The 27,699-nt window shown below is 35.1% G+C and overlaps 1 protein-coding gene across 2 annotated transcripts in view; it reads left to right on the top strand.

Moving 5' to 3' along the window:
• Kiaa2026 (KIAA2026 ortholog) overlaps positions 1 to 27,699 on the top strand; it is an 83,990-nt gene that overhangs the window by 48,924 nt on the left and 7,367 nt on the right. Inside the window, exons 5-6 of one of the 2 annotated variants that reach the window (XM_048346359.1) lie at positions 6,715 to 6,804; positions 25,624 to 25,739. In XM_048346359.1, the coding sequence (XP_048202316.1) occupies positions 6,715 to 6,804; positions 25,624 to 25,739 (206 nt within the window). The remainder of the gene's footprint in view (positions 1 to 6,714; positions 6,805 to 25,623; positions 25,740 to 27,699) is intronic. The other variant, XM_048346429.1, reaches the window with a different exon arrangement.

Below are 27,699 nucleotides of genomic sequence, written 5' to 3'. Positions count from 1 at the left end.
TATTTTTTCATCCTAGATTTTATAAATTACTCATTTTATACAAGTTTCCCCCCCACCCCGGGGTTTGAACACAGGGCCTTTGCTCTCTCTGGTCTTTTATTGTCAAGGCTGGCACACCACCCCTTGAGCCACACCTCTACTTTTGGCTTTCTGATGATCAGTTGGAGATAAGAATCTCATGGGTTTGGCTGCCTAGGCTGGCTTCAAACCTAGTCCTCAGATCTTAACTGCCACAGTAGCTAGGATTATAGGTGTCAGCCACAAGTAACCCAGTTTACCCAAGGGTGTGTGTGTGTGTGTGTGTGTGTGTGTGTGTGTGTGTGTGTCTGTCTGTTGCCAATCCTCAAGCTTGAACTCAAGGCCTGGACACTGTCCCTGAGCTACTTTTACTGAATGCTAGCGCTCCACCACTTGATCCATATCATCGCTTCTGACTTGTTCTGAGTAGTTTATTGGAGATAAGAGTCTTAGGACTTTCCTGTTGGGGCTAGCTTTGAGCTCCAATCCTCCGATCTTAGCCTCCTAAGTAGCTAGGATTACAGGCATGAGCCACCACCACCCAGCTAAGTTTTGGGGGTTTTTTGCTTTTTTTTTAAGCATCACAGTTTAATGTCATTTCTGGTATTAAGCATGAAAATACTTCTTAGAATTATATAAGTAGAATATCTTCTTTGGGTTATCTTTTTTAAAATACCTTAATGCTGAAAAGTATTGATACATAAATATTAAATCCCTATGTAAAATCTAAGCTGTTTACCAAAATTAAATTTGTAGAAAATATTCTTAAAGACACTTAAGGCATTAAATTGTGAAGTTTATTTTTAAGCACTAATAACTTTTTTAAAAGATGTCTGTTTTGACCTCAACTACTTTTTATTGTGACAGTATATTTGTTAACGTTTTAAAAACTAAAAAACAATCTTTCCTTCATACTTGCTTCAGAAAGAACTCATGTTTATAAATACATGTAATGTCTCTTAGTTTAAGTAAAATAATAATCCCTCTACTGTTAAAGGTATATACTGTGGACATTAGTGAATTAAATTTGTGAGTACACACACGTGTGTGTATGTGTGTGTGCATATGCATTATAAAGGGACTAACAGCGTCTATACTTCTTTTTCCTAATAGCTGTGTCATTTGTTGTCAGACCTGAAACATTACAAAAATAATCAGATGCTTTTATTAAAAATGAAGGTTCTTGAGTTCCCTCCTCTAAAGACCTTTTTTCAGTGAGTCTAGATGGGTACAAGTCATCTGCATGGTGAACAAGGCATCCTGAATGAGGCTTCAGGTACTAACTGTAACCTTGAGTTTACTTACTTTTGTAGATAGGGTTAAATTATAAAGCTTATGGTTTAGCTATTCTTATTAATTATTTTCAAATAAACATATACTTCTGAGGAAAAATACAACACTACAAGTAAGAAAATCAATTGGTAATCAGCTTAAGAGCAAGTATTATTGACCAAGCACTTTTTTCAGCAACTAAAAACCTTAAAATAAATTTTGGATATTTAACCCCAGAGTGAAAAATTAGTCTTATTCTTACTTTAGTGTTCTGAGGGGATATATATGTGGCATGTAAGGAAGTTCTATTGAGTATTTTTTATCAATAGAAATTACAAAAAATAGGGCTGGGAATATGGCCTAGTGACAAGAGTGCTTGCCTCCAATATATGAACCCCTGGGTTCAATTCCCCAGCACCACATATATAGACAATGGGCAGAAATGGCGCTGTGGCTCAAGTGGCAGAGTGCTAGCCTTGAGCAAAAAGAAGCCAGGGACAGTGCTCAGGCCCTGAGTCCAAAGGACTGGCAAAAAAAAAAAAAAAAGAAATTGCAAAAAATAGTAAATACTTACTTTAAATATTTAGAATATTAGTTATTTAAGCATTTATATCAAATAACATGATTTTGTTAAACTGATTAAATTATTTTTTCTGTATCAATTTTATATTATTATAAGTAAGACAAGAGAACAGTAAATGTTAGTTTTCCTAATAAAGTTAACTTTTTGTAAAAGCCATTTTTGTTTAAGATTTGAGAAGTCTAATATATAAATTCTCCTTTTGTACAAAATTATGGTAGAAAGTTCTAGAATTATTTAAACACATTGAGTGTCCACAACCAGTGGCTACAATGCCAGGTACCAGTGGTTCATACCTATAAACTTAACTACTGAGGCTAAATCCAAAAGATCACTGCTTAGAACCAGCCAGTGCAGAATAGTGCATAAGATTTTTGTCTCCCAGAGATCCAGAAAAGGCCAACACCTGCATGGCTCATATGGTAGTAGAGTGCCAGCTAAGCAAGCATTATGCCCTGTGTTCAAACCCTGTAATGGAAAATCAAACAACGAAACAAACAAGAAAGAAAAGCGTGACACTGTTCAAAAAGAAATATATTCATTACTGTAACCTCTCTGTACATCACCTTTACAATAACCATAAAATAATTAGAAAAACCCAGTATGATAATTAAAAAATAAATTTAGTAGTCTTAGTTACCACAGCATTATTTTTGTTGGTAACCAAAAAAAACAAAAAAAAAAACCCACCTAGGTAATGTTCGCATTCATATGTATGATTTATTCTAAAAACTAATTTGCAAAAGAATTTATTTGCAGACATATTATTAGTATAGCACTTTCAAAAAATTAAGACTTTTTCACATATCCCTGAAAAAACTTACTTACTTATCCAACCAATGCAGAGACTAAGGAGTAAGAAATACAGGCCCCAGTGTAACAAATTGAGACTAAAATTGAAATTCATTTTTTGGCTAGCTACTTCTTTGTGCTCAGAACCTTCCAAGTAAGTCATTATTTTGAATTGCTACCTCTTAAAATGAATATTTTCAAGCTTTTTGTGTTGCTTTAATCAACACTGATTTTTAAAGTTCTTTAATATTTTAAATAGTACATGAAAGAAAAATCTTTTGTTAACTTGTTTTTCAAAATTATTTCATTTTCATTATGAGAAATGATCTTTGCAGGCTTTGAAGTAGACATTATTGCTTGTGCAGTGATTATAAGAAATGAGGACTTTTAACAAGATTAATATAATTTTAGCTTAAATGCAGTGTAAGTTTTTGATGTACACCATGCATTTATTGTTTTGCTTATAATTTTATAACAAATTATAGATTATGTTATTAGAATGACATTAGTGTAATCTATTTTGCTTGGACTTGTTATATTAACTTTTCAGGATAGTTCCTTTTACTTTTAAATATAATTTATATCTAGTTTCTGTTTTTACAAACTACCTTATATTCTTTTGAAAACACTATCATTATTTCATGTTATATCCTAAAATTTTACCACATTTAATTTAAGTTTGTTTTAGAAAGACCCCTTAAAGAATATGATATGGTAGGAGCAATGTAGATACTGTGGCTTCTCTACTAGCATATCATCACATGTTCCTTTATTAGTTTTAATTAGATTGTATTTGAATTGGAGATATTCTTTTTTAGTCTAAGGTAAGGCTTGAATCAAGTTACTTAATTTTGGTCCCTTATAGCGCTAAGATCTGTAATTTTGTAGCTGTGCCATGGTTTGTGTCAAGTGAATGGTTAACATCAGGAAGAGTATGAGAGCCTTAAAGTGATTTCTTGGGGAACTTACAGTCTCTGCACTATGACAAGAAGATGTTTTTTCTTGAATGTTAAATTTGTGACCTGACTGTAATTGAAGCTTTTGTGGAGCCTTTTTATTTCACCCCTGTATGGCCCCTATACCTTAGGTATACTTTTCAAATTCAAGCTAATAAGAAGGAAGTTTAAGGTGTTGTTTTTTTTTTTGGTTTCAAAATGCCCCTGTTCTCATTAAGATGAACATTACTTACTGAATTAATTCTATTTCTAGAGTACCATTTTAAATTGAGTTCAGTTTAAAAGTCTTTGAAAAACAAAGGAAATAGAGTTGTTTATGACATAGATGAGTGTAAATTAATTGTGTCCTAGTCCAGAATTAATTACCTAGCAGTTCAACTTGATTCTACATATTAGGTATAAGATAAAAGATATTCTGGCTTTCAAATTCATCAGACTTTGTAGTTAAGAGTTACGTCATTCATTTTAAGGATTATTTATCTGTTTAATTACAGTGTTTAATTCACTGTGCTATCCCCTATTTTGGACATTAATCTTTTAGATTACACTACTCAAAAGTATAATCTGCAGACTATTTCTGAGAACTTACTAGCAATGCTGAAAAGAAAGTCTCATGTGAGATCTACTCTAAATAAAAAAGGGGTTGTTATAACAGGATCTTCATAAAATTCTTATGTGCATTGAGGTTTGAGAAGCATGAATTTAGTACAACTTACTAAGTCCCTTGAAAGTGTTAATTTATATACCTCTTAAAGCTGTTGAAATCATTTATGCTTTTACCTCCACTGCATTTATTCCTTTAGATAGAATGTAAATATTTGTTGATTAGTGAAGAACTGATATCTCACACTTATAATTCTAGCTATTCAGAAGCTATGATCAGAGGATTGTGGATCAAAGTCAGACTGGGCAGGAAAGCCCATAGTCTCTTAACTTCAGTTAGATAACTGAAGTTTTAAAAAAAAAAAAAAAAAAAAAGCTAGAAGTGAAACTCTCTTTCCTCACTGGCCTTGAGCAAAAAAGCTAAAAGGCAGTTCCCAAGCCCTGAGTTCAAGCCCTAATACTAGCACACTTGTGCACATGCACACACATACACACACACAAGATCTTAAAGAAAATTTTAGAATATATTTGTAGGGGGATTTACCTTCATTGTTTGTGCAGGTTTCTACAAATAGCATGCAAAATATATACCTTTATTCTTTGTAGTGAAATAGCTAATATAAAAGTAAAAATTCCTTGTAGCTTTGCCATATATGCAACTGAAAAGTCTGTGTTATAATATTAAGTTTAGTGAGAAGGGAGATAGAGTATATGTATCATGTGTATAAACATTGCAAATTCTGAAACAAATTTGACATAGTAGTCAGAAGAACTCTTCATCTTCACTAAGCACTTTCTAAAATCTTGCTGTAAGGTTATTAGCATTGTTCTCTGGTCTTATAAATATCACAGAATCTGAACACATCTAGTTTTAGAGGCAATGATTTTCCAGCTACTGTTTGGCCATCAGCATTTCCTTCATTACCAAATTCGGCAAATTGTGATATATGATTTCTAATATTAGTTTATTCTCAAACTATATTGCTGTATATTGCTTTCTACTCTGAAACTGTTTTTCTTTTTTCCCCAAGCACTACTCTGAGCTACATTTCCAATGCTGAAACTGCTTAACTTGAAGTACATATTTTCCTTACTTTGTCAGTTCTGAGTTTGAAGTTCTATAGATATGTCTAATACACGATTGTTAATACTAATTATAATGTGTGATAACTTTTCTTACTCTACTTCATTGAACCATCTTGTCATTTTTGTCAAGCAAAAATTAAATGAACTCCCTGTCTCCTATTTCTCTTACTTAATGAACACTAAGAATTACTTTCTGGTAATCCACCTTTATGTTATTTGTTTGTTTCTTCTAATTAAAGATGTATGCCTTTTAGGAAACAAATGCCCTTACAGACATGGGCTAATAAAAGTTAATCACATTGATAATCTGTAAATACAGTATTTAATAATGTAATAAGCATAACTGCAAGACTTGCACTTCATCTGAAACTTTTCATCTTTTCGCAGACAAAATTTTTCTTTCAGAAGTCTTCTATTTCATTTTCATAATTCATGTTTTAAATAGCTTAATTTATTTTTGATAAAGAAGTTTAATATATTGAACTCATTGGAAAAGCTGTAATTTTTTAAGAACTAAAACGCAGTTAATGTTATTGTTGTTAAGACTTCACTGTACAAAATCTTAGCAATTAAACCAAGCTAGCAATTGAACAAGCCAATTAAAACCAATTATTCTGGACATTTGCCAATGTTACCAATATTAAAAAGGAGCCACACAATTATGGAATGAAATAGGTCCTATCTGTGAAGGTGATTTTATTAAAAGCTGTTAAGCTTAGTCAAGTATGCGATGTATACTTCTAGTCACAGTGTGTTGTGAAAGGCCTGGAATAGGGACATAGTAATTTCAGGGTCAGCTTGAGATACATAGCAAAACCATGTCTGAAAAACAAATGTTTAAAAAGCTGATATGTTCATCTTAAGCATGTGTACTTAATTTTATCTATATTTTGAAATCTATTACATATAGTTGCAGTCCTTCTTTGCTAGCACATCCAACATTAATAAATAAGACTTGTTAAGTTATGTAATCAGTACACCAAAGCAAAGAGATAATGACAATTTTCCAGGGGTGCCTTTATTCACTTCCTAGGAGACTACCTGATGAAGTGCTTCTTAAAGGTGATTGAATTACCTGTGATATCTAGGGTGAGTTTCCAGATCTTTGTCATTCTGGGCTGAAAGTTAACATTAAGAAATAACTGAATTGTAAAGCAAACTATACGAGGTGGGAATGTGGGATGAGAACACCAATGTTGAAGTTTTTCCCTATTTTATACTAAGACTGAAGTTCATATATCATAACAAGTGAATACCTCTTAACATGTATCTGTGGAGTGTTCCTTGCTTTACTATTGCAGAGAAAAATATTTGTGAACTCAGTGTGTGTTAAAACAACTTCTGTTACCACGTTTTGGGTGTTTTATATTATGTGTTATCAAGCTGTGTTTTTGTGTTTTATTTTAGCTTATTTGCACTAATCTTGATGAACTCAGGGAATTAATCACAAAAATCGAGAATGAACTCAAAGATCTGGAAAACAGTAGAAAAAAATCGGTAGGTGTTAATCCCAAAGTTCTATCTATTATTATCAGCATTAAAATTTATTCCTGCTTTTTTTCTAAAGCCTTTATAAAACCTTATTCTCAAGGATTATATGAAAATTTGCCATGAACGATAGAAACATTGTTTCTTTTATTTCTCCTGTGTGGTCTAGTTTTCACTTTTAGTAGACAAACACGGTGCCATGGGCAAGAAAATTAATTTCATTTGCCTGGCTTATATCAAGTATAATTTTAGATATTTCCCTTATATTCATTGTTTTCTAACTAGTAATTTTTTCTTACAAATATTCTGAATTAATTATTACTATTCTGAACTAATAATTACATGTATTTAATGGAAATTTATAGCCACACTAACATTCAATTTTAATTAAGTGCAACATAAAAACATATGTAACCTAATTAATTGGGCCCTAGATAATGATAGCTTTTTAGAATTTTCACTATTCTAAATTCATAATCTTTACTTTTATTTTTATTTATCTTTTAATGCTATTGAAAGGTTGTAGCATGACAGCAGTATATGCATTGTCCCAGCTTGGTAAAATGCTCCCTTTTGTTACGTAGTTAATGAATAATAGCCGTACAAGTAGCATTTATAGTTGGGTAATGCCACAGATTTGAAACACAATTACACACTAATTTACTTATTAGGAAGACTTCAAACATTGAAGAAAATCATCCCTCATAGAGAATAATTAGTACATGTCTAGGATAGTCATAGCAGAAGATCACAATAAGAAAAAAAACTGTTTTATGCCTTAGAAATGTCATGGAACACTTTGCCCGTAATCTATTAAAAACAATATGTACTAAATACAATTAGTGATTCAGCAAGCTTTATATCAGAAACAGTAGTAGTCATTTGTTTGGAAAAACTTACTGATAGCAAAATGAAGGAAAGAGACTGAAATACCATAAAAGTACAACCTACTAATTTTTTTAAATACTGAAGTGAAATCGAACCTTAAACATTTCAGTAGTCTCACATGTGACACTACTCAGAGTTTTGCTGTGGATCTAAGAAGTAATTTTCATAGTGACGGTAAATAATTAGCAAGAAAATCTTCAACATGCCATCTGAGAAAATGAAGGAAAATGTATATTTTAGAAATATTTGCATTAGAAATTATTTTAACCCTTATTAAACCCTTATGTTTTCATGTATGCTGTAGGTATCTAGACAATCTCCTGATGTAGAATTCGATGTTTGATTAAAATTTACTACTACTGAGCTGGGCATAGTGACTTAAGCCTGTAATCCTTGCTACATGGGAGTCAGAGATGGGAGTAGGGGTAGGAACTGCATTTCAGGCCAGCCAAAACAAAAAGTTCATAAGACCCCCATCTCAACCAATAATTGGGCACAATGTTATATGCCTATTGTTTGAGCTATGTGGAAAAGCACAATGGCTGGATGCAGTGGCACATGCTTGTCATCATCAGGGACATACGGAAGCACAAGTAGGAGGATTGAAGCCCAGGCTGACCCAGGCAGAAAGCCACACCCTACCTTGAAAATAACTGATGCAAAAAAGTACCAGAAGCTTGGCCTTCCCACCTAGCAAGCAAGTGTGAGGCCCTGAGTTAAATCCTTAATACCACACACATACACAAAAGATTTTAAAAAAAGGTAATGAGGGCTGGGGATATGGTCTAGTGGCAAGAGTGCCTGCCTCATATACATGAGGCCCTGGGTTCGATTCCCAAGCACCACATATACAGAAAATGGCCAGAAGTGGTGCTGTGGCTCAAGTGGCAGAGTGCTAGCCTTGAGCAAAAAGAAGCCAGGGACAGTGCTCAGGCCCTGAGTCTAAGCCCCAGGACTGGCCAAAAAAAAGGTAATGAGAATACTTTTTTGCAGCCAAAAGATTTTTTTAGTGTATTTAATAATACATATTCATAAAGTATGTAAAAATGAATTTCTTTACTAGGAAAGAGTAGTCTTTTTTAAAAATCAAGGTGTGACATATAGTTGTTCACAGAAGCTACTTGTGTTTAGCTAGATGATTAAAAGAATCTGTCAAGTAAATTTGTCCAATCTTTTTTATGCTGCACTTAAGCATGACTTTAATTTTCCCTGTATTTTAAATTAGAATATTTTGTTTCTAATACATGGTTTTAAGCATAGTTGATATAAGTATTTATAGGATGTATTGTAGGGGAAAAATGACTTTAGTTCTAGTGATTTTTCTATAAAGCCACTCACCACACTTCCCTTGATGAAGTAGAATTACAACTAAGCATCCCACTTCCTTTGTAGTATCAAAAAGAAGAAAAGTAAAAGGAAGCAAAAATATAAATACTTTACCTTTTTCACCTCAGTGTAAACTGCCTAAAAGACTTACATGAACAGATTATCTTAACCAGTGAAATGGCCTCACAATGTAAAACAAATAGACAGCTTTTATTTCATTCTTTATTTGTTACACAACCTAATATTGAGTATGCTAGATGTTAGTTAATAAGAATTAACTTTATGGTATATTTGTATTAATATTGAATACCAATTTATTTGTTAAGGTGTTCTACTTGAATTTTCTAAAAATAACTGAAATTTAAACTTTTACTAAAATCCTTATGCATTTAATAGAGAACTTATCTGCCTTTCTGCATTGTTTGTATTTTTGGGTTTTTTTTTTTCTGTCTTTCTTCATTGCCAGGCTGTCTGTCAATTGTCATCTATCATGTGTGTTCGTACATTTGCCCTAGCTGGTGTTCTGTGGATTAAGAAAACAGGGAACTATGCTTACTAGAATTTGACTCAGTGAGGACCTAAGGGACTTACTAATGATAAAAATGTATGAACTAAATGATAGTGGTCACAGTTTTGATTTACTCCTTTTCTTGTAGGCTTCTTTCACTACTGTCAGATAAAGGAGGTATTAATATAATATTACTGTCAATGTTAAATTGTTCCTCATTATTCATATCTCAAACAATTGAAAGAATATATATTTCATTCAAATATTTTGTTGTCATAAATGTCATTACTGAAGCTAGAAATCACACAGGGAATAGAGATTTAACACAGATTCATATAAATACTTAGCCACTTCAGGGGGCTTCTTTTTTGCAAAGCCTTTCCAGGTAGTTTTTCCTACCAAAGTGATGAGGAAGAATAATTGATCCCATTTTCTCACCTAGACCAACATTCCATTTTAAAAAATTGCTTTTATCCAGGCACTGGGGTCTCAGGCCTATAATCCTAGCTACTCATGGGGATAATCTGAGGATTATCATTTGAAGTGAGCCCAGGTAGGAAACTTCATGAGACTGAATGAACCACCAAAAAACCAGAAGTGAAGCTGTGGCTCAAATGGTAGAGTGCTAATCTTAAGGAAAAAAAAACTCAGGGACAAGACCCAGCCCCTGAATTCAAGCCCCAGGACCTGTACGGGGGGGAAGGTTTTATTTTCTTGGAGTGTGTGTGTGTGTGTGCATGTGTGCATGCGCGTGTGCCAATACTGGGACTTGAACTCAGGGCCTTTCATTCTTGCCTAGTGATCTTGCTTATGGCTGGCACTTCTACCCCAAGAGCTATGCTTCCTGTTTCAGCTTTTTGCTGGTTAATAGGAGATGGAGTCACAGGAAATTTTCTACTGATTTTGAATCACCATCTTCTAGACCTTGTCCTCTTATTTAGCTGGGGTTACAGACATAAGCCACTACTAGCACCTGGATTCTTGTTTAAAAAATTAACAGATTTTGCTGGGCACCAGTGGCTCACACCAGTAATTCTAGTTATTCAGGAAGCTAAGATGCGAGGAACATGGTTCAAAACCAGCTCAGGCAGAAAACTCTTATTGTCAATAAGCTTGTATCTCAAATAAACTACCAGAAAGCCAGAAGTGGAACTGTGGTAGAATCTAGCCTTGTGCAAAAGGAGCTTGGGGACATTGCCAGAGCCCTGAGTTCAAGTCCCAGGATTGGCACACAGAAAAAAAAAATTAATAGATTTTATATTTCAGAGCAGTTCTGTGTTTACATTAGAAATCTCTAAATTTCTCAGAGGTTTTTCTCATTGAACTATTTATTGCAGTGGGAAGATACCCAGTCTTTTTCTTTGCTTTTCTTTTTGCTAGTCCTCAACTCAGGGCCTTGGCACTGTCCCTGAGCTTCTTTTGCTCAAGGCTACCACTCTACCATTTGAGCCACAGCAATACTTACAGCTTTTTCTGTTTATGTGGTACTGAGGAAATCAAAACTAAGGTTTCATGCATGCTAGGCAAGCACTCTATCACTAAGCCACATTCCAAGCCTCAATATACAGTCTTTTAAAACTCTATAGAGTATTTGTTCATTCTTGAAAGATAATTGATTCCATTTATGGTTAATAATATGAAGAGAGGAAAGCAATTTGCTTGGTCTTACTTGATGGTTCCTATCAGTTCATTTAAGAGTAACTCAACATCCTTTCTGTCCTATAGTGCTGTATTTAATGTTGAGATAAAATTTGTGTTTTGCATAATTATTTGGAAAATATCCTTTCTACTCTAATAAAGTTATTAGCTTTCAGGAAAGATAGACTGCTATTTATCTTGATAATATTTTCTACTCCTATTTTATTTGAATTTGTTAGACACTGTTGCTTTCTAAATAGAAAAAAAAATCTGAGCACCAGTGGCTCGTGCCTGTAATCCTAGCTACTCAGGACACTGAGATCTGAGGATTGCTATTCAAAGCCAGCTTGGGCAAGAAAGTTCATGAAACTGTTATCTCCAATTAACTACCAGAAAGCCTGAAGTGGCCCTGTGGGTCAAGTGGTAGAGTGCTAGCCTTGAGCTACAGAGCCCAGAATTCATTACCTATGAACAGCAAAAAAATGATCTCATCTAGCTTTTATTTCTTAGCTTTTTGTTTTATCAACCTAGTTCTTATCATAGTTCACATATTCAAGCAAGTCTTAGTTTTGTTCAATACAGAAAGAACCGTGTAGAGTGGATATAAGGAAAATAAAAATTTGACAACAAAAAGATTTTATTTCAAGTGTGCACCAGGTGTGGTTCACACCTGTAATCCTAGCTACTCATGATCTGAGGATTGCTATTTGATGCCAGCCTGGGCAGAAAAATTCATGAGACTTTCTTAATTTTTTTTTTCGGTCTGCAGTAGAACTTGAACTCTGGACCTGGGCACTATCCTAGAGCTCTTTCCCTCAAGGCCAGCTCTCTACCACTTTGAGCCACAGTACCACTTCAAACTTTCTACTTTAGATAAGAATCTCACAGATTTCCTGTCTGGGCTGCCTTTGAACCCTGATCCTCAGATCTCAGCCTCCTGAGTAGATAGGATTGTAGGCATGAGCCACAAGCACCCAGTAGCATTAAACTTTTTACTCTCCACATTTCGTTCCTCAAACACACACACACACACACACACACACATACACACACACACTTATAAAAGTTAACATGATGTGTTTAGCAGACTACTTCTAATAATGAAAATTTGGAAGCAGTTCATATGTCCAACATGGTGATAACTAGCCACCATAAATATTGATACAGTAGAATATTATATAACTGGTAAAATGAAATATCAGTGGGTCATTGTTAGCATATTAAAATATTTATAAAATATTTTTGTAAAATAAATTTTACATAATACAAAACAATAACATGATTATATCATGTAAAAATATAACAAAACAATTATAATTTCAAGTGAATGAAATTAAGCTCTAATATGCTGTTAAAGGAATTTAGGTTTGTAGTACAATGAGCATCTCTCTTAAGTTAGACCAGAGATAGTAACTCTTTTTGCAGTTATAAATTATACGCATTAGTTATCAACGAGGGATGATCTTTTCACTACCCTATCTGTCTTGCCTCACCCCCAGCACTTTTAGCAATGTCTGAAGAAGTTTTGGTTGTCACAGTTGTAGAGTCAGATTAGAATGTAATGTTTAGAGACCAGGGTTACTGTTGAACATCCTCATTGTAATGATTCTAAATTGTATAAGGCTTTTCACCACAACAAAGAATCATTTGCCCATGAGTATCAGTTGTAAGTTGTACTAAGGTTGAAAACCCTTAAATAATCCCTTATTTGCTAATGGCTGTTATTTCATTCTGTCCACTCCTAGCAATTTATTATAAAACAAAACAAGTTGATGTTTTGAAAGTTAGGTGGAAATCAGTGAAATACACTACATCTATTACATCCTATACTTATAATTCAGACTCATGTTTGATGGAAATCGTTAATGTCAGTGTTAATAACTTTTTTTCTTCATGATTCCATCAGTGGTCAGGAAAGATTCTTGACCTTAGCTTCAACTCAGTGTTAGATATAATCTAACAAGTAATCAGTCACAATTACTTTTAGTTAGAACAGTAGATTTATAAGGTAAATTTATTAATAATATGAAACACCGATTTTTTATATGACAGTTTTTAAAACATACAAAAGCTGATCTTAGGAATCTGAAAGGATAGTAATGATTTAATCTACGAATAGAGATGGAATACATATATAGTCTGTATTATAGATAGACAGACAGACAGACAGATAAATAGACACCCTATTAACTAGTACAGGGTCGTTGTCTTAAAACATGACAAGTTAATTTATTTTACAATTAACTTGCTCATAATGATGACCAAAGTCATAAAGAGTTACATTATTTTCATTCTGAAAGACAAGATACATTTTAGAAACAGTACTTTTGTTAAAAATTATTGTATATTGTAAAAAGAGATTTTGCTATGGCATTAACACATTTATATGTTGTACTTTGATCCAATTAACAGCCTCTGTTACTCACTTTTCACATTCCTTCTCTCTCCCCTGTTCTTCAATATTTTTTCTTTTCTTTTTTTTTTTTTTGCCAATCCTGGGGCTTGAACTCGGGCCCTGAGCACTGTCTCTGGCATCTTTTTGCCCAAGGCTAGCACTCTTACCACTTAAGCTACAGCTCCACTTCTGGCTTTTTCTGTTTATGTGGTGCTGAGGAATTAAACCCTGGGCTTCATGCATGCTAGGCAAGCACTCTACTGCTAAGCCACATTCCCAGCCCTCTTTGCTACTTTTCCATGGGTTTTCTTCTGCCATCTTCAACCATAGACACAATGCATTTCACTATTATTCACACCACTGTTTTCCTCTCCTTCCTCCATGTCTCCCTAGTCTCACAATTGCATGTACCTTAGGTCTACATTTCACATTTGAGAGAAACATGTGGCCTCTATTTCTGAGAATGCCTTATTTTACTAATATGGTGACCCTCAGTTCTGTCCATTTTCCTTCAAACACATGATTTCACTCTTCTTTGTGGTTGAATAATGCTCCATTATGTATGTGTCATGGGGCTTGAACTCAGGGCCTAGGACTTGTTCCTAAACTTCTTCACTCAAGGTTACCAGTTTACCACTTTGAACTACAGCACCACTTCTGGTTTTCTGGTGGTTAATTGGAGATAAGAGTCTTACAGAAGGGCTGGGAATATATGGCCTAGTGGCAAGAAAGCCCTGGGTTTGATTCCCCAGCACCACATATATAGAAAACGACCAGAAGTGGTGCTGTGGCTCAAGTGGCAGTGCTAGCCTTGAGCAAAAAGAAGCCAGGGACACTGCTCAAGCCCTGAGTCCAAGGCCCAGGACTGGCAAAAAAAAAAAAAAAGTCTTAGAGAGGGGCTGGGAATATGACTCCCTGGAAGAGTGCTTGCCTACCATGTTTGATCCCTCAGTACCACATAAACAGAAAAATCCAGAAGTGGCACTGTGGCTCAAGTGATAAGAGCACTAGTCTTGAGCAAAAGAAGCTCAGGGATAGTGTCCAGGACCTGAGTTCAAGCTCCAGGATCGGGGGGGGGGGGGGGAATCTCACAGACATTCCTGCCTCAGCTAGCTTTGAACCAGAATCCTCAAATCTAAGCCTCCTGAGTAGATAGGATTACAGGTGGGAGACACCAGAGCCCATCTTATATCACAGTTCTTTATCCATTGATCACCTGAAGGTTAATCTTGTAGCTTGCACTTATGAATAGTGCTTTAGCAAACACACATAGGTGTATCCTGACTAAATTCCTTTGAATGTATGCCCAAGAGTGTTATTGTATATCATACAGTTCTATTTTTAGAATTTAAAGACATCATTTGCGGCTGAGTGCCAGAGCCTCAAACCTGTAATCCTAGCTACTCAGAAGGCTGAACACTATAGGATCACTATTCAAAGCCAACCAGGCATAAAAATCCACAGAACTCCATTGCCAGTCACCAGCAAAAAGCCCAGCTGGAAGTATGACTTAAATGATACAGTGCAGACTCTTAAGCAAGCACTTGGCTCCTGAGTTCAAACCCAAGTACCAGAAAAGAATTTTCTTGCATCTAAAGAGAAAACCTATCATATATAGTTGAATATGTTCTGTGCACCTATTCTTCACCAGATGTTACAATGAAGAATCCAGAAGTAAAAATAAATAAGACATTGACTTCTCTTTGAAAGATGTTCCCAATTCATTTGTCCCCCCCCCCCTTTTTTTTTTTTTTTTTTTTTTTGCTAGTCCAGGGCTTGGACTCAGGACCTGAGCACTGTCCCTGGCTTCTTTGCTCAAGGCCTATCGCTCTACCACTTGAGCCACAGCACCCCTTCCAGCTTTTTCTGTATATGTGGTGCTGAGGAATCGAACCCAGGGCTTCATGCATGCTAGGCAAGCACTCTACCACTATGCCACATTCCCAGCCCTCATTTGTCACTTTCATGGAACTTTTTATGTCCTGATGATGGCAAATAAGAAAGCATTTTTAAGTGACTTAGATTGTGCTGACTGCACAACCTATTTTCTTTCTGATAGCATGTGTAGATTTGATAAAATGAGTCAACATCTTTGCTACCACATTTTACTCAATAAAGTCAAATTCTGATACTTACCTGTGGTAAATTTTATGTCCACACTTCTTTTTTCTCTGTAAATTAAAATGGTAGTATATGACCTGTTAAATGTGCATAGTTAGGTTTTCTTTCCCATTATTAATGAGCTGCCTCAATAGCAAGCAATGTGATTTGTCACTCATTTTTCCCTCTCTACAAAGCAAGAAGATACAGTAACTTGGAATGTTGTCATCAGAGTGGTAATGATATCCTTCACACTTTGTATTTTAACACAAATTTAAAAATACAATTGAATTATGTATTATTCAGTATGGGATGCCTTTAGAATAAAATATAAATGATTTTCTTTTTCCTATCAGTCTTAAATGAAAACTGGTGAGAGTATCTCAGTAGGACATATATGGCACATGGTAATTAATTAGAACCTCTGACAATATTAAAATACTTTAAAACTGTTTCCATGTTAATATGCAAACATTTAATTATACTTTCAAAATTAATACTCTTTAAAGGACTGTATAACAGAAGATTACTTCAATGTTGTGTCCCCTAAACTATGAATGTTCAGGATATATGAATATGGTTATGATTTCTCTATGTAAACAATTTTTTAAGTGTGAACTGGAGACATGGTACCTGGAATGAAAAGACCAAGCTAGAATGTAAGGTTCTAAGTTCAAGCCCTAGTACCAGCACAAAAGAATGACAGAGACAGGGAGAGGAAAAGAAAAATAGGGAATACTTGCTGAATATAGTACTACCTTTTCATTTATAATTTCTAATATTCTTAGACTAAGAAGATTATCACATAGTTTATTAAAATATTTGCATAGCATAAAACTGGGAAAGAGAAAGGGAAGGGATGACATTGTCCAAAAGGAAATGTACTCTGCCTGACTTATGTAACTGTAACCCTTCTGTTTAATAAATCTCTCTATCTTTTTTTTTTTTTATCTGTTGTTGGGCTGCCGATCTGGGCACTGTCACTAAGCTCTCTTGCTCTTTTGCTTTACCACTTTGAGCCACAGCACCACTTCCAGTTTTTGAGAGGCTAATTAGAGATAACTCATGGAATCTTTTCTGCGTAGGCTGGCATGGAACCGTGATCCTCAGATCTCAGCCTCCTGAGTAGCTAGGATTACAGGCGTAAGCCACCAGATATTTTAATTAAAAATATTTTTCAAAAAAAGCTTAGCATGAAATACTTAATATGTTTTATGCGAGTTTAAATTATTTGCAAGCTACCTTTGTATATTTTTAGTGTTTTAAATGAGATATCTCATATAAGATCCACCTAGCTTTCTAAGTTATTTGCATTTGATTTGAAAAGCATAATATATTGATACATCGATGATAATGTATTGATAATCCTTAACTACCACAGGTTTTATATCTGTGACAAGAACCAACGCTGTAATAAAAATTGTTTTGTGATCTGTTTTTCTGTGCTCTTAGTACCCTTTGTAGACAAAAGCATATAGGAAGGTAGCATTGTACTTTTATTATTGAACTCTTTTATATTTACTTTTATATTGAACTCTTCATTGAAATTGTGTTGTGTGTGTGTGTGTGTGTGTGTGTGTGTGTGCTGGTACTGGGGCTTGAACTCAGGGCCTCACAGCTTTTTAAGTACTTTGCTTATTACCTTTTAAGCTCAAGGCCACTCTACCACCTGAACCAAACCTCCATTTCCTGCTTTATACTGGTTAATTGGAGATAAGAATCTCATGGACTTTCTTACCTAGGCTTTGAACCATGATCCTCAGATACCATTCTCCTGAGTAACTAAAATTACTGGTGTGAGCTTCCAGTGCCTGGCACAATAAACTTTTAAGTTGATATAAAATTTTGTAATTTTCATTAAGGGGTTCTTGGTAATAAAACTACATTTATTTCCACAATAATAAAAAGAAAGTTCGGTTATTAAGAGAATTCTTTGTGTATTTATATGTAATTTTAACTTTTTGTGTGTCAGTGCTACTTGAACTAAAGCATTGAGTTCATGCTTAGCTTTTTGGCTCATGTCTACTGCTCTACCATTTGAGCCACAGTTCCACTTAACACTTTTGGTGGTTAATTGGAGAGAAAAGTTAATTGGAAAGAAGATTTTCTGCCTGGGCTAGTTTCAAGTCATTATGTTCAGATCTCAACTTCCTTAGGTAACTAGTATTACGGGCATGAACCACCAATGCCTAGCATGATTTTAACTTCTTTAACTATTAATACTTATTTAAATTAAATATATCATTATAAGAAAATCTGCATAAGTAATTTGATATTTGTATAAGTAAGTGACTTTCACTAAGTGTAACATACATAAAGTATCTAAAGTTTTTTGAGTATGTGTGCCAATACCGGAGCTTGAACTCATGGCCTACAGCTCTTACCCAGCTTTTGTGCTTAAAGCTGGTACTCTGTCTTTTGAGCCACACCTCCATTTCTGGCTTATTACTGCTCAGCATTATTTACCATAGCTCAGATATGGAACCGACCCAGATGCCCCTCAGTAGAAGAATGGATCAAGAAAATGTGGTATATATACACAATGGAATTCTATGCTTCCATCAAAAAGAATGACATCGCCCCATTAGTAAGGAAATGTGAAGACTTGGAATAAATCATATTAAGTGAAGTAAGCCATACCCAAAGAAACATAGGCTGCATGGTTTCTCTCATTTGTAATAATTAGTATATGTCTAGGATACTCCTAGCAGAGGATCACAATAACTCAATAGCTATGTACATATGACCATATAAAATGATGCTAATCAAAATGGAGATTTTTTTAAGGAGTCTTTTCAGGTTTATGTGCCCCAGCTGGCTTTAAAGCATGATTCTCAGATTCATCCTTCTGAGTAGCTAGGATTACAGGCATGAGCCACCAGCACCCAGCATACAAAGCATCTTCATTTATTAATTTGTAAAATATGTTATTGTGATATGATGCTTAATAAATCTAGAATTTATTATTTTTCTTTTTCTTCCTTAGGTGTCCAGTGTCCCCAGCATCAGTAGATTGCCAACTCCCTCTCCTTGCAACACCCTAGCCAGTATTATGCTGGTGCTGTCATACCTATCCCAGATTACTGCAGCAGAGTGGAGTTATTCTTTAGTTGTAAGGTAAGTTCCCCCATACTCATTTCACAGTCACTGATGGAGCTTTTCATTTTGAAATATTGTGTAGTCTTATAAGTTTTTAAATTTTTTCCTTTATGGTTCCCTAGGTTATTAGTATATTGCTGTCAAAAACTTATAAAACTGCATAATATAATAAAGGACTTACCTTGTGATTATGGATCAGCTCCTCTTTGTAGTAATCCCTAGAAAGTTATTTTAAAAAAAACCTCCATATCCTGTAATGGTGGCACACATCTGTAATCTCAGCACTAAAGAGGCTGAGGCAGAAGGATCGCAAGTTCATGGTCAGCTGAGCTATGTAGAAGTTCCAGGCCAGCCTGGGCTACATAGTGAAATCCTGGCTCAAAAATATAAATGAATAAAATAAGTAAATGGCCTCCATGGTTTGGTAGTTGAGGCATCTAATGAATGGAAAGGGAGCTGGCAATCTGCATCTGCTGTGGACATTGGACAAGAAGTGATTAAAGGTAAGCTTCAAACTTAGACTGTAATTGGATGTTTGTTTTCAGCATGTATTTTTGAAATCTATCCTTTATGTCAAGCTCTGTAATTATTGATTTTTTAATACTACTCTTTCCTAACTAAAGTAACCTTTGGTAGCTATTTCAATTATTAAATTCACATAGTACATTGAAGTTATTTTAGGAAGAAAAAAACATATACATGGCAGTACTGGAGTTTGAAGATGGATCCTTGGATTTGCCTTACAAGCACTGTACCATTTGAGTCATCCCCCCAACCCCTTTTGTTTAAATTTTTTTCTTTTATTTCTGAAAATAGAATTCTAACATTGAGAACAGTTAATTTGACTCCATATTCAATGATTGCTTATAAAATCTGAAGTAAAATTATATGCATAATTCATATGAGAAAGTTATACCACTGCTCCACAACATGCTTTCACTAATCCATCTAACTGCTATATTAATCTTTCATTTTATTACTCAGTACAGTTTCTAAAAATTTTTACAGTTTTTATTAAATCAATATCCATTGTGTTTGAAAAGGGAGTAGCTTGATGTTTTTCCTTTTAGCTTGTTTTAATTCACTTCTAAATTTTAAATCACCATAATTTTAATTATAATTTTTAAATAAAAGTTTTAGAGATTTTAGTTCCTTTTTTTTTTTCTAGTCCTGGGCCTTGAACTCAGGGCCTAGGCACTGTCCCTGAGCTTCTTTCGCTCAAGGCTAGTACTCTACCACTTGACCCACAGTACTACTCCAGCTTTTTCTGTTTATGTAGTACTGAGGAATCAAATCCAGGGCTTCATGCATGCTAGGCAAGCATTGTAGCACTAAGCTACATTCCCATGTAACAAGATACCTGCATGTAAATATAAGCATTTACACAATATAATTCATTTCTTCTTTAGAGATTGTCTTCGTGAGGACTAACAGAGATTATATTATATAGTAGGAGAGCGGATTTTTGCATTCAATAGATGTAAGACTTCTAAAGTCTGTTTCTGCCAACTGATCACGATTTTGAGGCCAACCTGGGCTCATAAAGAATTCCAGGCCTCACTGAGCTACAGTGACACCTTGTCTCAAAAAAATAAAAATAAAAATACTCTATTTCTGTCTACAAGTACTTCCTGGTTGGACTTTGGACAGTTTTGCCGTAAAAAAAAGTATGCCCTCAATGGGTACCAGTGGTTCACACTTGTAATCCTAGCTACTTGTGAGGCTGAGATCTGAGGAACATTGTTTAAAGCCAGTCCTGGCAGGTAAGACTCTCCAATTAATCACTAAAATACTGGAAGTGGACCTGTGGCTCAAGCGGTAGAATGCTAGCTAGCCTTGAACAAAAAAGCTCAGGCCCTGAATTCAAGCCCCAAGACCAGGACGCGTGTGTGCATGTGCGCGCACGCACACACACACACACACATTATGCCCTTATGCTTTAAATAAGTTCATCCAAGAAGAAACATAGCAATTATTAGTTTTGCTTTTATGTATGTTTATAAATAAATGATCTGTCCAAAAAGCTATTGCTCATTTGTAGTTTATGGCCAGAGTTCAAGATGTATTTGATTTTAAATATTTTTATTATATTAGACCCAATCTTACCAACTCTAAATTTCTTTTTAAAAATTCATAACTTTCTAATACCTTTTTTCCCCCACTCAAGGCTAGCACTCTACCACTTTGACCTACAGCTCCACTTCTGGTTTTCTGGTGGTTATTTGGATATAAGAGTCCCATTGACCTTCCTACCCAGGCTGGCTTTGAAGTGCAGTCTTCACATCGCAGCCTCCTGAGTAGCTAGGTTTATAGGCATGAGCCACCAGTAACACAGCTTAATAACTATTTTTATGCATGAGTTCCACTATATACTATGAAACTCTGAGATCACCACAGAGTAGAAAGGGACATTTTCATTATTTTAATTCCATTTGGATTGTAAGCAGTATGTTTTGGCCAAAGAGATAGCACATGAAATAGCAGTTTTATTGGCCACAAATACCTATCCCAATGCACTGATTCTCAATTTTTTAAGCCTCTCCCCCTTTTAGCCAGTATAAAAACTATAGATTCATGTAACTGATGGTATGGTATAGGAATACCCTTTGTTAAGATCATCGTATCATTTTGATGTATGTTCAAGATGAAAAAATTTATCAAACTTTACTTTCTATAACTTATATTATGAAACTAATAAATTGTTTTGTTCATTTCCCAAATATAGAATGGTTAAATATGCATTTTCAAATTATAAGTGAAATAACATACTCTAAGGACATAATGAGCAGGAATAGGCCAGCAAGGTGCAGTGACTCAATCCTGTAATCCTAGCTAGTTGGGATGCAGATTATCAGAGAGGATCATGGCCCAAGGCCAACCTCTGAGAAGTTTGAGAGACTCCATCCTAACCAATGCCTGGGCACAGTGGCATGTGCCTGTCATCCACATTGACATGATCACAGCCCAGGTATAAAAGGTGAGGCCCTCCCTTGAAAATAGCTAATGAATAAAGGTGCTGGAGGTGTGACTAAAATAGTAAAGCACCTTCCCAGTGGGCATTAGACCTTCGCTTAAATCTCAAGTACTACCAAAGACAAAAAAGAAAGGAAAGAAGAGGAGAGAGGGAAGGGAAAAAGGACAGCGAGGAAATGTACAAAACATAAATACTTCCAAACACATCAGAGGATATATGAAATTAGTCTGCCCTCTGATTAACATTTAAGTTCCTTTCCTTTTAGCAATCTGCTAGTTAGTTCAGTAGTTCTCACTGTTTAATTAATTAAAAATGAATAATCAAGTGCTGAGTGCCAGTAGTTCATGCCTGAAATCCTAGCTAACTACTCAAGAGATGGAGATTGGGTGGATCGTGGTTCAAAGCCAGCCCTCAAAAAGTTCAGGAGAATCCACCTTAACCAATGGGCACAGAAAGTCATGGCTCCAGGGCAGCAAGAGCAAAAGAGAGACATTTTTAAGGCACCTTCTTTTTCCCTAAACAATTAAAAAAGCAAAAGCTGAGAATGGTGGCACACCCTGTAAGCTCAGCCTTGGCAGAAAGCATAAATAAAAGGAAAGCTGTCTGTTCTGGCCAGAGCAAAAAGCAAGACTCTAATCTCAAAAATAACCACAGCAAAACTAGCATGGCTCAAATGAGAGAGCCCCAGTTTTTTAAGCACACAGTCTTGAGTTCAATCACAAAAAAAAAATCATCTCTAAAGATAAATAAATTCTTTTCTACATTAATTTTGCTATTTAGCAGCTAAAGCAATGTCTTCTTGGAATAACAATATTCACCTCCACAGTCTAGCCTTCCTGCTTTTCCTCTACCTAAACGTAGCTAAGGTCTGCATTCCTCATCTCATCATTCTTGTTTTAATGGAGAGGCAAGCATACAACTCCATTATCTCTGCAGTGATGATCTTTTGCTTCTTCAGTGAGAAACCTTCAGTGAGAAATTCAGTGTGCCTCGTGCTCCCTAGACTTTTAGCATTTTTCTAATTAATCCCGTCACAGAGAGGATAGTCTCTTTACCTCTATCCCTTGTGCCTTTTCTTTTCCTCTCTTTAGTTTTAAAAGTTTGCCTTCAATTTCACTATTTCATTTTTTGCTAAGAAGTAGAAAAACAATGTTGTTCATATGCCTTACTGAAGAAGGAAAAAAAACCTATTTCTTATTTTTTGAAATAAAACCCTACCTCATTCCACAAAGGATATAGGGTGGCTGTAATCTTAACTGCCTTTTCATCTTCCTCAATTCAAGTTTGCTTTGTCTATTCAAAAGTTACTTTGCAGTTTCATTATGTGTTAGGTTTATTGGTTAGGTTTTTGTAGGTTAGAATAAGTGTTTGCCAGGCGCTGGTGGCTCACACCAGTAAACCTAGCTAGCTACTCTGGAGCCTGAGAAGTTCATAAGACTCCTATCTCCAATTACCCTCAAAAAGCCAGAAATGAAGCTGTGGCTCAAGTGGTAGAGTACTATCTTTGAGCAAAAAAGCTCAAGGACAATGTTCAGGCCCTGAGTTCAGACCCCAGGGGCTTGGATGTGGCTTAATGGTAGAATGCTTGCCTACCATGAAGGAAGCCCTGGGTTCGATTCCTCAGCACCACATAAGCAGAAAAAAAGCCGGAAGTGGTGCTGTGGCTCAAGAGGTAAAGTGCTAGCCTTGAGCAAAAAGAAGCCAAGGACAGTGCTCAGGCCCTGAGTCCAAGCTCCAGGACTGGCAAAAAAAAAAAAAGCCTCAGGACTGACAAAAAAAAAATAGGATAAGTACTATCTCAAAATTTTTCTTTGAAAAGAATAATGTTTTAAGGTATAACTCATTGTTAAACTGAATCCTATGTTCATTTCTATAACAGTTTTTTAAAAGTCCATTTTAGGTTAATACATGAAATAAAAATCAATTTCCTTTCATTTTTTTTCCTTCTATGTTTGTCATTCCACTAAAACCCAAGAATTTGTAAGTGTAGGTTTTATGTCCGTTATAAACATGTGAATGTATACTCCCACAGCTTCCCACTTTTAATAAACAATTTGCTTCCTACGTTAAAAAACCTTCAGAAGTAGAAACATAGCTTTTATGTGTAAATAACTCTCCTGATTTAAAGCACAAAAACCTTTTTGGTAAAGTTGTACTAATAACTGATTAGGCTTATATGGGACTGAAATTTCCATTTGAAGTATTGAAGGTTTTATATACATAAAATTGGGGAATTCATGTAAAGAACATTTAGGATGTGCTTTTTGCTCAAGACAGTAATTTTTCTGCCTTACCTTATGGATATGAGCAGATTGACTCCCTTAACTGTTGCTTATAGGATGAAGTCTAATTTTATGCATGTTAAATGTGATCCATCGCATACATAATTGTGTGTCTTTTGTTAAAACAGTATATTTGGATTGTATGGTATGTGAATTGCATCTCAAAGCTTTTACAAAATATACAACATGGTAATTAACAGTAAGTAGATGACAGTAATGATAGATATACATTGATATTGTCAGGAAACAAGGGTTGACTTAAACTGCTATGAATTTGTCCTTTCATTATTCAGATAATTTTATGTATATTGGTGAGGTGTATTCTTACTAGAGGTTTATTATAACCTGCCTCATTCTGGATTTATGTAATATCATTTTTAAAAGGTAACAATATAGTTCTGAGAACTTAAACTTTAGAATCAGATACAAATTCAGGTTTGTAGACCTTAAACAAGATTAAATCTTCTCTGAGCCTTTTTAAAAAGCTGTACACACAACTCAGAAGGGCTCTCATCAATGCCAGACAGGGAGAGAGAAAGATGTAAAATACCTAGAGTAACACTTAGCAAATGGAAGAGTCATCAGTAATAATTATTAGTACAGTATTGTAATTTTTTAAACAATTGAATATTTTGATTGCTTTTCTGTGCTATGAGCTATTAAAATTGAAATATCTTAAGGAAGGTTCAAACGATCTTTTGTAAGGAAGATTGGTTTTTAGAGATAAACCTAGCTTTTTTTACTTTTTTCTTTACTCTTGGGGAAAATTACAAAAACTGCTGAATGAGCTTACTTTTGCTTATTTGATGAGTTCATATAAATGTATTCTTACGGGGTTTGGGTTCATGTGTTTGTCAGTGGGAATCTTCGCATGTATATAGTCAATTATTTATTAAAATTTTTATTACGACATAATTAAGCATTTAAATATTTGTCACCTGGTTGAATAAAATGAGTTTCAGATTTCTCCTGTAGAATTGGAAATTGTTAAATATATAAGATTTACTGGGGCTGGGAATATGCCTAGTGGCAAGAGTGCTAGCCTTGTATACATGAAGCCCTGGGTTCAATTCCCTAGCACCACATATATAGAAAATGGCCAGAAGTGGTGCTGTGAGCTCAAGTGGCAGAGTGCTAGCCTTGAGCAAAAAGAAGCCAGGGACAGTGCTCAGGCCCTGAGTCCAAGGCCCGGGACTGGCAAAAAAAAAAAAAAAGATTTACTGCCAGGAGCTGGTGTGTTCCATTTATAATCCTAGCTATTCAGGAGGTTGATTGCTGAGGACTGAGGTTCAAAACCAGTCTAGGCAGGATTTCTGTGAGACTTTTATCTTCATTTAACCACCACAAAGCCCTAAGTAGAACTGTGTCTCAAGATGTAGAGCACTACCCTTGATGACAAAAGCTCAGGGACAGTGCCTAGTCCCTGAGTTAAAGCACCAAGACCAGCACCAAAATAGATAATTAAAACAAGATTTATTTCTCCCCTTTCTGCAAGCATTTGTGGAAGAATCATTATTAATTGGTTATTGGCACTTTGCTTTTTTACTCAGCAGATAAAGCTTGATGTTGACTTTTAGATGAAATCTAAGGGATTTACTTTAAAATATTGTGTTCCTAGGGCAAATGGTATCATCGGAGGCAAGCTGTAAAAGAATTGCATAGTACATTGATACGTCTTTTAAATGAATTATTACCATGGGAACCAAAGTTAATGAAGGCTTTTCAAAGAAACAGGTAATTAAATCTTTATGATCTGTTTTACTTATTCTGGGGTTCTTAATTGATGGTTTTGGGAAAGATATACTTTTCCACTCATTTGTAATTCAGCAGATACTTTTTAGTGTCCTCTGTGTAAGACATTTCCTCAAAACGTAAGAAAACGGTGTTGATTAGCAGGTCTCTACTCTGACTTACGTTGTAATGGAAGAAACATATGAACCCAAATGTAATAAAGGCTGAAGGAATAGGAAATGCCTGTTTGGGAGAGGATGAAGGATTACTCTTGATAGAAATGAGGGAGATAGCCCTGTGGATAATCTGAGGGAAAAGCAGGGAGAGTAGAAAGTGGGTAGTCTCAAAAGTTGGGATATCTGGGGGGGCTTTTGGGGGGAGGGGTTGAGAAATGCAAAGAGGCAAATTAGCTTGAGCAGGATGAATGAGAAAGACAAGAATCACAGAGATAAAATGAAATGTATTCAGATCACATAGGACTTTAAAAACTAGCTTTTACTCTGAGAGATATTGAAAGGTTTTACATAGAAGGGATATATTGCTGTTTGTTTACTCACAGAGAATGGTATTCAACCCAGTATTTTGCACATGCTAGACAAACATTCTCCCACTGAGCTACATCCTTAGCACTTACGTGTTAAAGCACTCACACTGTAGTGATTGTGTCACACAGTAATAGTGTTATAGTGTAAAATACAGTTTACCTATTTTTAGTTTGAAAGAGTCCCGATTAGTAATATATCTTAGTGATTTTGAGTTACTCCATAATTTTTAAGTTTTCTAAAGTAAGGGGAAAAAAATCTTTGAAGGGCTGGGAATGGGGCTTAGTGGTAGAGTGCTTGCCTAGCATGCATGAAGCCCTGGATTTGATTCCTCAGTAGCGCATAAACAGTAAAAGCCAGAAGTGGCACTGTGACTCAAGTGGTAGAGTGCTAGCCTTGAGCAAAAGAAGTTCAAACCCCAGGACTGGCAAAAAAAAAAAAAACCAAACACTTGAACAATGTCAGTTGAACTCACCCCAACTATACCTGTTCATTCCTTGCTTCTTTTTAAACATGTCTGGAACAATATTTCTTTTTTGTCCTACTTTCTCCAAAAGAGCCAGTTTAGAAACTTCAGTATTAACACCTATTTCATAGTGTATGCGTGAGGGTAGCATATGCCATAGTCATTAAACTTTAATCTCTCTTTTCTGTTAGAAATTTATTTTACAAAATTTTACTAAGGCATTTAGAATAAGAAAATGAAACTGCTATAGTAAAAACTTAAGTTTGTTTCAAAAAGTTTCTTTACACATGGTTATATTTTCTTTGAAAATTGCAATAATCTATATATACATCTGCTTTGCAACTATATATAAACTTGTCTATTATTTTTAATTTTACAACAACAATATAAATATTTTGTTACTTAAAAGAGTTTCAAGTCAGCCGCTGATGGCTCACTGCTGCTATCCTGGTTATTCAGGAGGCTGGCATGTAAGGATGAGTGGGTGGGTGGATAGATGGATGGATGGATGATAGAATAATAAAACAAAGTAAATAACCCAATACAAAAAATAGATAAATGTTTCAAAAAAAAAAGGAAAACTGTTCATTATGTGTTGAGGAAGATTAGGAATAAGAATTGATAACTGAAAGTGGGTAAAAGTCTTAGAAATATGTTCAAGAAATTAGGAGAGAAGAGATTAACTAAATAATTTTTTTTCCTTTTTTGCGTGGTTGTAGGGCTTCAACTCAGGGCCTTGGCTGTTCCTGAGCTCTTTTGTTTAGGGCTAACCCTCTACCACTTTGAGCCACAGCTCCACTTCCAGCTTTTTGGTGGTTAATTGGAAATAAGAATTTCACAGACCTGGGCTGGTGTCAAACTTTGATCCTCAGATCACAGCCTCCTGAGTAGCTAAGATTACAGGCATGAGCCACCAGTGCCTGGTTGTTCAGATTTTTTTTTTTTTTTTTTTTTT

Source organism: Perognathus longimembris, chromosome 1 (genome assembly GCF_023159225.1).
Source record: "Perognathus longimembris pacificus isolate PPM17 chromosome 1, ASM2315922v1, whole genome shotgun sequence".
Lineage (NCBI taxonomy): Eukaryota > Metazoa > Chordata > Mammalia > Rodentia > Heteromyidae > Perognathus > Perognathus longimembris.
The sequence above is the reverse complement of the archived record's forward strand: the minus strand, read 5'-3'. Positions and strand labels throughout refer to the sequence as shown.